Below are 13,532 nucleotides of genomic sequence, written 5' to 3'. Positions count from 1 at the left end.
TTCAAATTTACATTGCATGTTCGTTCTTTGTTTTCTTATGTTTGCCTTTATTAATCTGTTGGTTTTGAGCACAGATGCATGATATGTATATTCAGCTTGAAAATAAATTGCATTTTTTTTAACAAAAATCTCAACTTTATTAATAGCCCAACAATTACGTACTCTCTCTCATGTATATATAAAATTTCCAAGAATTACAAGACATTTAAAAAAAAAAAAACACACACACACACATACACACACATACTCAAAATCAGACCGTTTGTGGATTCTATGAGAATTATCAAGAATAATAAGAGTTAGTAATCTCGTACTAAATTTAGGAGCATTAATTTTGAATCTTTAGATTTAAATTTGAGTGAGTTTGAATAAATTTTAGTATAATTATGTTGTGTGTAATTCAGCTGATTGCTAATTCTATTTTTAGATTTTAATTAATTTCAAACAAACCACAATAACAATCTGATATTGTCCAAACATCAACCACAATCACACCTAAACTTAAACTTGTTTATTTTGACACGTGTGCGTGCTAAGTCTGATCAAGAAAAATATATGCTCATCAAATAATATTCAGAAAAACATAAACATGCCAATCACACAATTACAAGAACACATTTACGTGGTTTGTCCCAAAAATTGGCCTACATTCACGGTAGAAACTCACATTCAGAGACAGTATATTAAATCGGCGGAAATAAATACAAGTACATACAGATTTACCCTTTCTTGTCTTACCGATCTCCTTTGAAAATCAGCCCAAGAATAATCTAAGAAACCCCACCTTTCCACCTGCGAAGAACCCTAGGTTTTTCCCTATATTCCTCCATGATTTCCTTACAAGAAACCCTCCCCAAGAAACAAAATCTGAGCTTACCTTGCCTTACCAGTGAGTGAACCTCCGCTAGAGGTTGGAGATACCCAGCACTGCATCTCATCCTGTCGGCTCCTTCTCCCGTGAGCCCTTCACTCTCCCGCGCGGCTGCCGAAGGCTCTCGGTTTTGCAGGTGCTCTTTCGGCTAGGAAGACTCTTGCACTCGGGTGAAGAAGAAGACTCTCACCGGTTGAAGAAAACCCTCGGCTGCAAAACAGAAAATGGATCTACTGGTGTTCTTTTGCGCAGGTGAAGGGTTGCGGCTTGCTCTGCGCTGCCCTTTCCTTTTCTCCAAGAAGCTGAAAAAAGAACTGAAGTTGCAACAGAAATTCAGAGCCCCTCTTCGCCGAGTTTTTTCCCATTTTATTATTAAAAAGAAATAAAATATTAAATAATACTTTCATTGGGAAAAAATTTCCCAAACTGATGCTCACGTAATCTCGCAGCACCAAGCTGCGAGATTTAAATGGCCAGCGAATGAGAAACTGACGCGTGGCACGGTGGCAGAGCAAATCTCGCAGCACCAAGCTGTGAGATTTAAAGGCCCAGCGAGTGAGAAGCTGACACGTGGCAAATCTGTGATGCTGCGAGATTTAAGCGTTCCTATTTTCTTTCCTTTTTCTTTTTCTCGAATAAAATCCTTCCAAAAAAGTAATATAATATATATATATATATATATATATGTTGACCTTATGTTGCCACGTGTCAGCTTCTCTGTAACACCCCGACCCCGAGGGGGCCTGGGATATTAACTCTTTACTACTGATTTACAGCGGAAGCAAATAAACTCGATTCTTATTAAACCAGAGCGCTAATTATTCATGTTACAATCACTTATTTCAAAAGAAGAAAATTACACAAACGTAAATATCTGAAATCATACTATATTTCTAATTAAATCTTTATTTTTCTAATCCCCACCCGCATGCTTGCTAAGCCTGATTTCCGACATGTCCTTCAGAGTTATCTGAAATAAAATATGATTGGGGTGAGACGACGCTCAGTAAGTAAATAAGATTATTATTAGTGTGTGACCAAAATGAGCTTTTAAAGAATTTCGTAAAACAATATTTAATACTATAACTTTAAGACTACTTTTAGAATAAACATAAATTTAAAAATTCCTGCATAAAACTTTTGTCATCAATTTCAACAGTAAATTTTTATAATCATATACTATAACTGTTAAATTAAACTTTTAACTTTAAAACTGTAAAAATATTTAATGATAAACATACATATACTTTTCCTTATACGTTTTCCTTAGATCGTCATTTAAGTACCAAAATGATCCTTTTCACGTAAACTTACACTTTTCCTTCAAATCATCAGTAACTTTGTACACGTAATTAAATATGTATAAATATATATTATAAAAACCCACCCTTAGGCCTGTTTGCCGTAAGTCATGTTTACCCCCATGACTGGGTTGTGCGGTCCGAAGACTGGACTTAGCTGGCTGGCCGACCAAACTAAATCAACGTACGTAAACTTTAAGTGAGATTTTCCTTATTAAGTCCTGGACTTAAACCAGGTGTGCACTCAGGAGAAATCCACTAACATAAATAACCACTCTGTAAACAGTGTGGGTGCACTCTGATCCGTATAAACTTTAAGCTGCGGTACCGAGCATCTGTAACTTTGAACTTTCGTTGCCATAAGGGGTTTTAAAATCATCTTATTATAATTTATGCAATTTAAAAATAATATCGTGAAAATCTCATCTTTACTCATATTTTCATAAAAATGCAACGTATAAATAAACTCATGCCACACAATTTTTGTGTTAAAAATATATATATAATTTTATTTTTGAATAGAAAGAAATGCTGAAAATTTACCCGAGGGGATTGGAACATTTCTTAACCCAAAAATAGATGCAAGTATATTAAAGATAGAACTGGTATAATTAAATATGCGTAAAAATAAACTCATGGAAATTTTGTGGAACTAAGTAACATAATTAAAATTTACGTACAAAATAAACTCGGGTATGAATTTAAAATAAAAAGAAACTAACATAATCAAAATTTACTTACAAATAAACTCGGGTATAAATTTTGAATAAAAATACTAACATAATCAAATTTACTTACTTTCTTCTTTTACCGTGTGCTACGAACACAATAATTATCTTTAAGAAATGAGATCGGAAAAAGTGGGTGATTAAGAATTTATTCAAAAATTCTCTCTCCACCACAAATTCTTTCACTCACTAATCCTTCTCTTCCTTGGAAAATTGTTGTGAAAAATGAAGGTTGAGAGCTCCCTATTTATAGGAAAATTTTGGGGAATAAATAGAATTTATAAAAGTGTGGGGAGATGGGTGAAATTAAAATTTTAAAAATTAAAGAATGGGCAAGGGATGGGCAAGGTATGGGTTGAGTGGAGGCTATTTGGGAGTGCTTGCCACCATTCCCACTAAATAAATTTTTAATTAATTACTTACCTAATTAATTAATCCATTACCTAACTAATTATTTTATTATTTTATTATTTTTCTTAATCATTATTATCATTATTATTATCATTGTTATTAATTTTAAACTTGAGTGGAGGCCATTTGGGAGTGCTTGCCACCATTCTCACTAAATAAATTTTTAATTAATTACTTACCTTATTAATTAATCCATTACCTAACTAATCATTTATTATTTTATTATTTTTCTTAATCATTATTATTATCATTGTTATTAATTTTAAACTATATTTAGTATTTATTTTATTTTATTTTATTTTTGAATAAGAATTAAATTTAAATTTTAAAAACTCATGTAGGCCCCACATGGTCTTGTGGGCCCCATGTAGTCTTGTGGGCCCCACACAATTTCGAGACCCAAATGGATCGTACGTAATTCCAATAACTCTTATATGATTTTATGCATCCTGCATAGTTTTGAGACTTATGAAAACCTTCATACGGTTTCGGGACTCATGTGGGCCCCACACAGTCTTGTGGGCCCCGCATAGGATACCTATATTATTATTATTTTATCATATATTTCTTCAAATTATATCAGTTAAAACATTGTTTTATGTACTCATTTACGTATATAAACAGTGTCTTGTGGCTCCGGGACTCATGTGGACCCCACATAGTCTTGTGGGCCCCACATATGATACCTATATTATTATCATCTTATTATGTATTTCTACAAATTATGTCTGTCAAAACACTATTTTATGTATATATACTTATTTACGTATACAAATAGTATCTATCCTGTTTATCCTATGAAATTCCATTTTGACCAGGCCGACCTCCAGGGAGCGACTGAGCCGCAATGGTCTCTGAGCACTCGCTAAGACAAGGTCTTTCTTAGGCATCAAACATGGAATCAAGGATCCTACAGAAAAACACTTCCGTATTGATATTAACTTAATGACTATTTTTATTATTTTATTATTATTGTACTTTAATCATATATATATATATATATATATATATATATTTTTTTTGGGTCATCACATTCTCACTCGCTGGACCTTTAAATCTCGCAGTTTGGTGTGGCCAGATTTGCTCTGCCATCGTGCCACGCATCAGCTTCTCATTCGCTGGCCATTTAAATCTCGCAGCTTGGTACTGCGAGATTACGTGAGCATCAGTTTGGGAAATTTTTTTCCAATAAAAATATTATTGAATATTTTATTTCTTTTTAATAATAAAAAGGGAAAAAACTCCCTCTCCGTCCCTCCGCTGCTTTTTTTTGTTTTACAATTAAAATAGGAGTAAATTACAACAAAGCCCCCCAACAGCAGCTGTTGGATCTGAAAAGAACGGACGGCCTGGATCTCTTCAAGCCTTGACACTCCAACAAATTATATATTATATTTTTTTCAAATTCAATACAAATTTAAATCTAATATCCCTTCAATGTTTTTCGTCAAAGAAGATATGTCAAATTCTGTAAAAATTTAACATGCTCCATACATAAAGCATGAAATTTGTTTACCCATTTATCTCTTTCACAATTTTAGATTGTCATAAAAATAACAGATGGATGAATCTGATTTGTATTTAATTAATTAGCACTGATTTAATAAATAAAATATATGAAGATTTCCCTATTTAATTAAATATAATGAGTGTATATTTATAGTATATGACTGTTATATTAATTTTTGATAAAAAAATATTTTAACTAAATTATAAACAATTTAATTAACTTGGTGCAGAGCAAATCTCGCTACTCCAAGTTTGGAGTAGCGAGATTTAAATGCTAGACCCATTCCGGCAAAGACACGTGGCAACTAAATCTCGCTATTCCAAGTATCAAAATTTTCTTTAGGTCAACACGTGACAAATCTCGCTACAATACTTGGAGTAGTGAGATTACGTCATAGTCATTTTGGGAAATATTTCTCAGAAATGGGTATTATTTAATATATATATATTTTAAAAAAAGTTAATAAGAGAAAAAACTAGTCATAAACGGGTCAAGGTTAAACAGATTCAGATTTGTGTTGACTCGTTTATTAACAAGTGATTAATAGGTAAATCTAAATTTGCTTGTTTAATAAACGGGTCATTTAAAAATATAATTTATTTATTTTAAAATTTTTAATATAATTTTTAAAAGTCTAACTGAACTTTTTTAGTTTTCAACATGTACTAGCGAGACTTGCATAATACTGAACAATACGAAGGGCCTCAGTGTCTTCCCCAAAGCAAAGTTGGTAAATCCAAATTGTCAAATTGTATTTGCTCTATCGGACCGCGCCATCCTATCTCACACAACTTCTATTTGTCTCCGCGGAAGGCGAACAAAGACGGATGGAGACCGTCTACAGATTCTCCCATCGTCTCCTTCCGACACCTTTTGCCCAAAAATGCCTCCCAAACATCGCAAAGACTCCATCCCAAATAACCCACCTTCTCCGATTCCACGAAACCCGAATGCCCATTTTCATTTGCCGGCGTTCGGACCCAGTACCGCCCTCCGCTGCCAACTTCATACGCAGAAGAGCCCACAGTTCTTTAGCTTCGCCTCGCCGGGCAGGTTGGTTTTTGGGTCTCCGAGAAAAAAAACCGGTTCTGCCGGACATTGTCAAAGCAGGTGACCCTGTTCTCCATGAACCGGCCCAAGATGTGCAACTCGGAGAAATCGGGTCGGAGAAGATCCAGAAAATTATTGATGATATGGTCATGGTTATGAGGAAGGCACCTGGGGTTGGTCTTGCTGCTCCACAGATTGGAATTCCCTTGAGGGTGAGTTTGAATTTGAAGTTTGAACTGTCCTTTTATGTATATTTTGGTTTTTATGGAAGTCATTCTGTATTCATACTTCCATTGTTACTGTGATATTGCCCTTGTTTTCAATTTCATGCTTAAGGAAGTGTTTTCAGTGAAAATTAGTTCGGAAAGGTGTGTTTTGAGAAATGTTACCCCTTATCTTATTAGTGGACCTTTTACGTTTTAGTTGGAGCCATGCACACTACTAAAAATAATAGTGTAATTATTTAATGGAGCAATGTTCCCCCTACGTTTAGAAAGTTACTGATAAACACATGTGCCATGCAAGTGGCAAAACAAAATTGATTTTTCAAGCGATATATTGAGAGGACCAAAGAACCATTGCAAAACAATGCTTGATATGCATTTTTTGAAACGTTGTTCCATTTTTAGCTTGTTATACATTTTTCACATACCTTTGGCATGCTATCTTCTTAGTTTTTTTTTTTTGTAAACCTTATTTATAAAGATTCTTTGATCCTTCTAATGTGTTATTTTCAGCTAAAAGCCTACTGTGGGTATGACATCTGTGAGTCATGGCTATCTTTTGAATCCATGGTGAATATTGCATTAGCAAGTATTCTTATTGCGGGACATTGCTCTCGAGATGTTATATTTTTTGCTAATCCCTCATAAAACTCAGGAAACGTTTTGTTAAAAGACCTATAAAAATAACATAAGATATGGCAACAGAGAAGAAGCAGGGAAAACTTCGAAAAATATAAAGTGGCAAGAAAATAGGCCTAAAAAAAGAATTACTAGTGAGGCTAAACTTAAATCTTATTGTAACTTTATATATAATAGGCACTAAACAAGGAGAGAGATATAAGCATACTTGCAAAGCTGGAGAAATAAAGAGCAAAGGCTTGAGTAGAATGCATAAACAGTGTCCATGATAATATGTAAGTAAACAGTGCTCAACCAAGTTTGCTCACGTGGTAAGGTTGAAGTTGGACCTTGGAGATCCCAAGGTCCCAAGTTCGATTCCTCACTTGTGGTTTGCCAGGAGTGCGTCAATAAGTGCGTAGCAATGATCTCGCCCCTCCACACTCCGGTTTGGTACCGTTTGGGTGGGTCTAAAGGGCCTATCTAGGTAGGAGTTCTGGGTCATAAAAAAAAAAATTGTAAGTAAATAGTTTCCATGATAATTTGTAAGTAAAAGTATATATAAAGGAAAATGGCTAGATTATTAAACTTGGCTATTTAGTAAAGATAAATATAAAAGCTTAAACCTAAAATTAATTGGCAAAAAAATAGGTAAAAAATTGTGAGTTAGATTGAAAAATTAAACATTGATGAAGTTAAATACGCAATGAAAAAGATAAAATTGGAAAATCAATAAGATTGAAGGCATTCTTATTGAAGTTTAGAAATTCTTAGAAGATAATAACGAGCAATAGGATATGCTTATGCTAGTCTATTTAACAAAATGATTAGGTCTAAAAAAATGTGAATGAATGGGGAAGTGCATATTAAGACTAATGTTAAAAATAAATTAGATTTAAAATTTTTAATGCTGGAGGAGTCCATAAGTGGGTTTGATATACGTGGATGAGTACCAACTTGATCCAAAAGTTTAAGCCTATTAGGTTTTGGACCCAACAATATATATAAGCACATATCCTTCGTCATATTTTTTCAATGTGAGACAAACTCACTGGTGGAATTTTCATCATCTTCCTGTTGTGAGTTCCAACCACTAGCCCTCAAATGGAAGCATTCTTGATTATTCTGTGTGTCTGATTTGACCTCTCTCGCTTGAGCAAAAACTGTTTCCCTTTTGAGAGTAAGCTCAATTCTCCAGCAGTTGCTTAAGTGGGTCCTATCCTGACACCTTACATGCCTCTGATTGCATTTTACGTGCCTCCAAACCAATCTTGTCTCCCTTGTCTTGACCTTATTCTAATCGATCTATTAGGCCTAGATGATCCTTATTGACCTCGATCACACACTTGATCCTCCAACTATTAGCATGTTAGGAGAATTAGCTTTCACACCTCGATTCTACGATGTTGCTCACCTAGAGTTACAATCCGTTGGCTCTGATACCATTTGTTAGCAGTAGGGGAGTTCATTGGTGGGTTTGATACACATGGATGAGCACCAACTTGACCCAAAAGCAGTTTGTCCCACATTGAAAAAATAGAGTGGATGATGGGTGATTACGTACATGGTTGGACCTAATACCCAATAGACTTAAACTTTCGGGTCAAATTGGTGCTCATCCATGTGTATCAAACTCTTATGAGGACTCTCCCAATACTAACAAGTGGTATTAGAACCGATGGTTCATAACTCTGGGCAAGTGACATCGTAAAGTTAAGGTGTGAAGTTAATTTTCCTGATATGTTAATAGTTGGAAGACCAAGTGTGTGACTAAAGCCAATAAGGATCATTTAGGTTTGGTCAATGGATTTGAATAGTGTTAGGAAGTGGGAGGTAGGATTGGTTTGGAGGCACGTAAAATGTAATAAGACCCATTTGAGCAACTGTTGGAGAATGGGGTTTGCTCCCATGAGGGAGACGATTTTTGCTCTAGGGGGAGAGGTTGAAACTCACAAGTGAGAGAAAAATTGTTGAGAATTTCACTTTTGAGTTTGCCCCATATTGAAAAAATAGAGTGAAAGATGAGTGCTTATACACATGGTTGAGCTCAAGACCTAATAGGTTTAAGCTTTTGGGTCAAGTTGATGCTTACCTATGTGTATCAAGTTCCCATGAAGACTCCTCCGGTGCTAACTAGTGGTATCATAGTTGATGATTTGTAAATTCGGGCAAGCGACGTCGTAAAGTTGAGGTGTGAAATTAATTCTTTTGATGTGTTAATAGTTAGAGGACCGAGTGTGTGATCGAGGCTAATAAGGATCATTGAGGCCTGAAAGATGGATTCGAATAAGGTCGAGAAGTGGGACGTTGAATTGGTTTGAAGGCATGTGGAATGAAATATGAAGCCTGTAAAGAGTGGGAGTAAGGCCCACTAATAATTATTGGAGAATTGAGTTTGCTCCCACGAGGGAGACGGTTTTCGCTCAAGGAGGAGAGGTTGAAACACACAAGTAAGGGGGAGATTATTGAGAATTTCACTTTTGAGTTTGTCCCGCATTGAAAAAATAGAGTGAAGGATAGGTGCTTATATACATGGTTGAACTTAAGACCTTATAGGCTTAAGCTTTTGGGTCAAGTTGGTGCTTACCCATGTGTATCAAGTTTGCCCATGGACTCCTCAGGATTTAACAAGTGGTTTCTGAACTGATGGTTCATAACTTAGGGTGAGCAACGTCGTAAAGTCAAGATGTGAAATTGATTCTCGTAACGTGCTAACAGTTGGAGGACCAAGTGTGTGACCGAGGTTAATAAGGATCATCTAGGTTTGGAAGATTGATCTAAATAGGGTCAAGACGTGGGAGGTATGATTGACTTGAAGACACGTGGAATGCAATTTGAGGCACATAAGTTGAGGGGGTAAGGCACACTTGAGAAATTGTTGGAGAATTGGGCTTGCTCTAATGAGGGAGATGGTTTCTGCTAAAGGGGGAGTGGTTGAATCAGGCACACTGAATAATCAAGAATGCTTCCGTTCAAGGGAGAGTGGTTAGAACTCACAGGCGAGGGGGAGATTGTTGAGAATTCCACTTGTGAGTTTGTCCTACATTGGAAAAATAGAGTGAATGATGGGTGCTTATATACATGATTGGGCCCAAGATCCAATAGGCTTGAGCTTTTGGGTCAAGTTGGTACTTACCCATGTGTATCAAGCATAGTGGATTTGGTGATTTAAGGTGGAGGAGCATCCTTGTGGATAACGAATAAGCTGTTCTTGATAAACTATGGTTGGAATGGAATGGATGGATTACTAAAGAGGGAAGCGATGCCTATGGAATGGGGCTTTTGAAAGAGATTACAAAGGGTCGGGAGGACTTTCCACAGTATGTGGAATTTGTGATAGACAATGGAGTGTCTTTTTCTAAAAATAGATTATGTGCATATGTTCACACTAAAATTACATGTCCTGAATCTGTAAGAGCTGTCTGAGGAATTCAATTCTCCTTTTAAAACTTATGCATATTCTCAAGTACATTATGCCCCGTGTAGACCCTTGATATTCTGTAGGAGCCTTGTGCACTAAGTGTTGCATTTTTTCCCCCCCTTTTATCCATGGGTAACGATTATGAATGGAGTTGTGGGGAATATGACTTTCAAAAAGGAAAGCCCAAGATTGGGAGGCAGAATCTTTCTCAAATTTTTTTATTCTCTTATGTAAGAATTTGATTGATGTAAGTAGGGAGGATGGAGGATGAAGTTAGATGGAGGCTATTTTGAAGGGGGAAGATTTAGAGTAGATTCATAATTCATATCATAAGGAGACAGCAAAGGAAGACAGGATAAATGGGTGGAGACTTCCCTTGGAAGGAAATTTGGAAGCCTGGAGGCCCTACAAAGCACAAAGCTGACTTTCTTTGCTTCGGAAACATATTGGGAGAAATTTTGAGTGTAGGCAGTCTTCAAAAGAGGGGAAGTCTGGCTCTGCCTATTATTCTCTAGAAATAGGACAAAGGAGTTTTAGCATAATATTCTTCTTAGCTTTATGTGGACTAAAGAGTTTTGGGATGTGACTTACTTTATGTTAGGTCTCTCATGGATGATTCATTTTTGGGTTGTTGCAGGCTTTAATGGGAATGAAGACTTGTACATAAAACAAGGAAAATTGTTAGCTTAATCCCTCTTACCTTTTTTTGTGTGGTTTGGAGGGAAATAAATAAAGAAGTGTTCAAAGGATGAGAAGAGTCCTATTGAGACTGAAAAGACAAGTGATTGAAAATTTTATGCTGGGTGGATAAACCAAGTTGCAGATGCACTGTCCAGGAAGGCCGAGCTGGCAGCCTTATAGATGGCAACGCACTTAATAGTGAGTAAGGTTATCAAGACAACGCGGGAGTGCATCAAGGAGAACCTTGCCAAAGATTGAGTTTCCGAGAACCTAATAAAGCTGACAGAAGAGGGAAAAGCGCGCCAATTTTGGCTAGAAGATGGATGACTGATGACACATGCTAACTGACTCTTTGTGCTTCGAGTTGGAGATCTAAGGAAGACACCGCTGAGAGTGTCATGACACTATATGGGCAGGACCCAAAATGGCGTTACACTTAGGCATTGTTGAAGCAAAGGTATTATTAGTTGCACATGTGTGATGATATGGTCAATTATACCCGAACTTGTCTCATTTGCCAACAAGATATGGTGGAGCGGAAGAATATTGCAGGGTTGTTGGAGTTAGTAGTGCCAACTAGACAACGGGAGAGTGTCTCACTAGACTTCATCACTAGCCTGCCCAGAGTGGGAGACGTAGGGTCTATACTTGTGGTTATAGATAGTTTTTCAAAGTATGGTTCTTTCATGCCTGCACCAAAGTATTGTTCAGCAAAGAAGATAGCACAATTGTTTTTTAAACATATTGTGAAATATTACGGTGTTTCCAAAGACATAATTAGTGACTTAGACTTAAGATTCACTGACAACTTATGGATGAACTTTTTAAAATCCTCGGTTCACCGCTTGACATCTCTTTGAGTTATCACTCATAGATAGATGGATAGATGGAGAGATTCAACAAGCTAGTAGAAGAGTACTTGTGCTGTTTCATTGACGCCAATAAGAAGAATTGGGTGCAACTACTTGAGCTCAACAACCAATAAGAGTCCTTTTGAGCTTGTTATAGGCCAACAATCGTGGTTACTTCACATAGTGGATGAGCCATATAGAGGAAAGAGTCTCAAAGCATACGTCTTCACCAAAGAATGGAGACAAAATGCAGAGATTGCTTGAGTCTACCGGGAGAAAGCATCCAAGCGGATGAAAAAGTTGGCAGATCAAGGGACAAGACCGTTGCACTTCAACGTGGGTGACTTGGTTCTTGTTAAGGTAAAGCCTAAATAGATTAGGTCACTATGAGGTTGGGATAAGAGACTACTTCACAAATATGAAGTACCAGTCCCCATCTTGGCTAAAGTTGGGAAGGCCTCTTACAAGGTTGAACACCCCCCCCCCCTCCGACTTGCAACCCTTCGTGGACAAAGTTGAAGAGTACCTAGCATCAAAGTCTGCAAGGATGTCGATCGCATAAGCGGGGGAGTGTCATGAGCCAAGCTTGTTCAGGGCATTATACTTGTTTGTGATCGCTTGTCTCATGTGTATGGGATGAGTTACCATTATGTAAATACTAGTATAGTTTTTACTGTTTTTAGGGTATTTTTGTCTTAGCGTAAAAATGGGAGTGTGATTCCTTGAACAATTTAATATTTCCTACTGCAGAGCTTTATATGCTATTTTAGCTCTAACGGAGGGTGAATGTTCATCAGTCTTGTAAAACTCATTAGTTATTGTAAACATGTTTTGCCTACTTGCCTCCTTCACTAGACACACACTGCTAACAGAGGTGTTGCTTAATGAATTACATTACTTGAGTGTTTACCGCTTGCTTACCATTCACTTTTTTTTTTTCCATGAATGCTTACTACTTCTGCTTACATTTCATTCAACTTCTATGAATGTGTTCTGTTGGTAAATTGCAGTAATCTTCAGCTGACTAGTTAAGCAAGAGGGCTTTAGCTAGTGCCACATGGCGCTTTACAAGGTGTGAAAACTTGCCCCGTAACCATTGGCACCACCTTGGTGCTCTTTAATTATACTTTTTTGCTTCTTTAGTGGTAAAAAAATAATATTTAATTTTTTACCAACTATTGCAAAAATTAAGTTTATGGGCCTTGCAACAAAAATTTTGGAAAGAGTAATTTAACGAGACTAGAGATCAAGGGATTAGAAAATAAAAGATTGTTTAGCACACTAATTTATTTATTTTTTTCCCCTTATCAACTTAGGAAAAAAAAAAAGAGATTATGTTATTATACAAGGATGTTTTATGGTGGATTCTAGAAAAGAGGAGCATGTAGTAGGTACATAGAGGTCACAAAGAAAATTCACAATAGGGCAATGACTTGTGTTAAAACTATATATGAGAGGCAACTACAAAGTGTTCTATTACAATACGTGTACATCATGGGTCTCATTAGAATCCTTATGATTTTGCTTTAGTTTTGGATAAACTTAATAAACATATTCAAGATGTGGTTTTATGGTGTATATCTATTTGCAAATTATATTTTCTTTAGGTAACAAAAACTTCATTTGTGCAAGTAATAAGCAAAAAAATTTACAAGAAAAAGAAGACGAGTCATCCTCCTTTGCAGCAAAAACAAAAGAAAAAAAAATGGAGTATTTTACATCAATTCTGCTTTCCAATCCTTCTGAATATCGTACAAAAAACTACTGTTAATTACCCCAAAAGAATAAGCCCAAAATGCAGCAAAAATGAAGCTTTCTTCAAAATCAATTGCGTTGGAGTCATTTGACCTCTGAATATCTTGGTGT

General features: G+C 36.2%; 1 protein-coding gene across 2 annotated transcripts in view; it reads left to right on the top strand.

Moving 5' to 3' along the window:
* Nucleotides 1-5,478: 5,478 nt before the first annotated feature.
* Nucleotides 5,479-13,532, top strand: part of LOC131157199 (peptide deformylase 1A, chloroplastic) — a 36,194-nt gene continuing 28,140 nt past the window's right edge. For both annotated transcript variants that reach the window (XM_058111176.1, XM_058111175.1), the window contains exon 1: nt 5,479-6,083. In XM_058111176.1, coding sequence (XP_057967159.1) covers nt 5,649-6,083 — 435 coding nt within the window. In that variant the 5' untranslated portion in view covers nt 5,479-5,648. The remainder of the gene's footprint in view (nt 6,084-13,532) is intronic.

The sequence above is a fragment of the Malania oleifera genome, chromosome 6 (assembly GCF_029873635.1).
Source record: "Malania oleifera isolate guangnan ecotype guangnan chromosome 6, ASM2987363v1, whole genome shotgun sequence".
In the NCBI taxonomy this organism is placed as follows: domain Eukaryota; kingdom Viridiplantae; phylum Streptophyta; class Magnoliopsida; order Santalales; family Ximeniaceae; genus Malania; species Malania oleifera.
The sequence above is the reverse complement of the archived record's forward strand: the minus strand, read 5'-3'. Positions and strand labels throughout refer to the sequence as shown.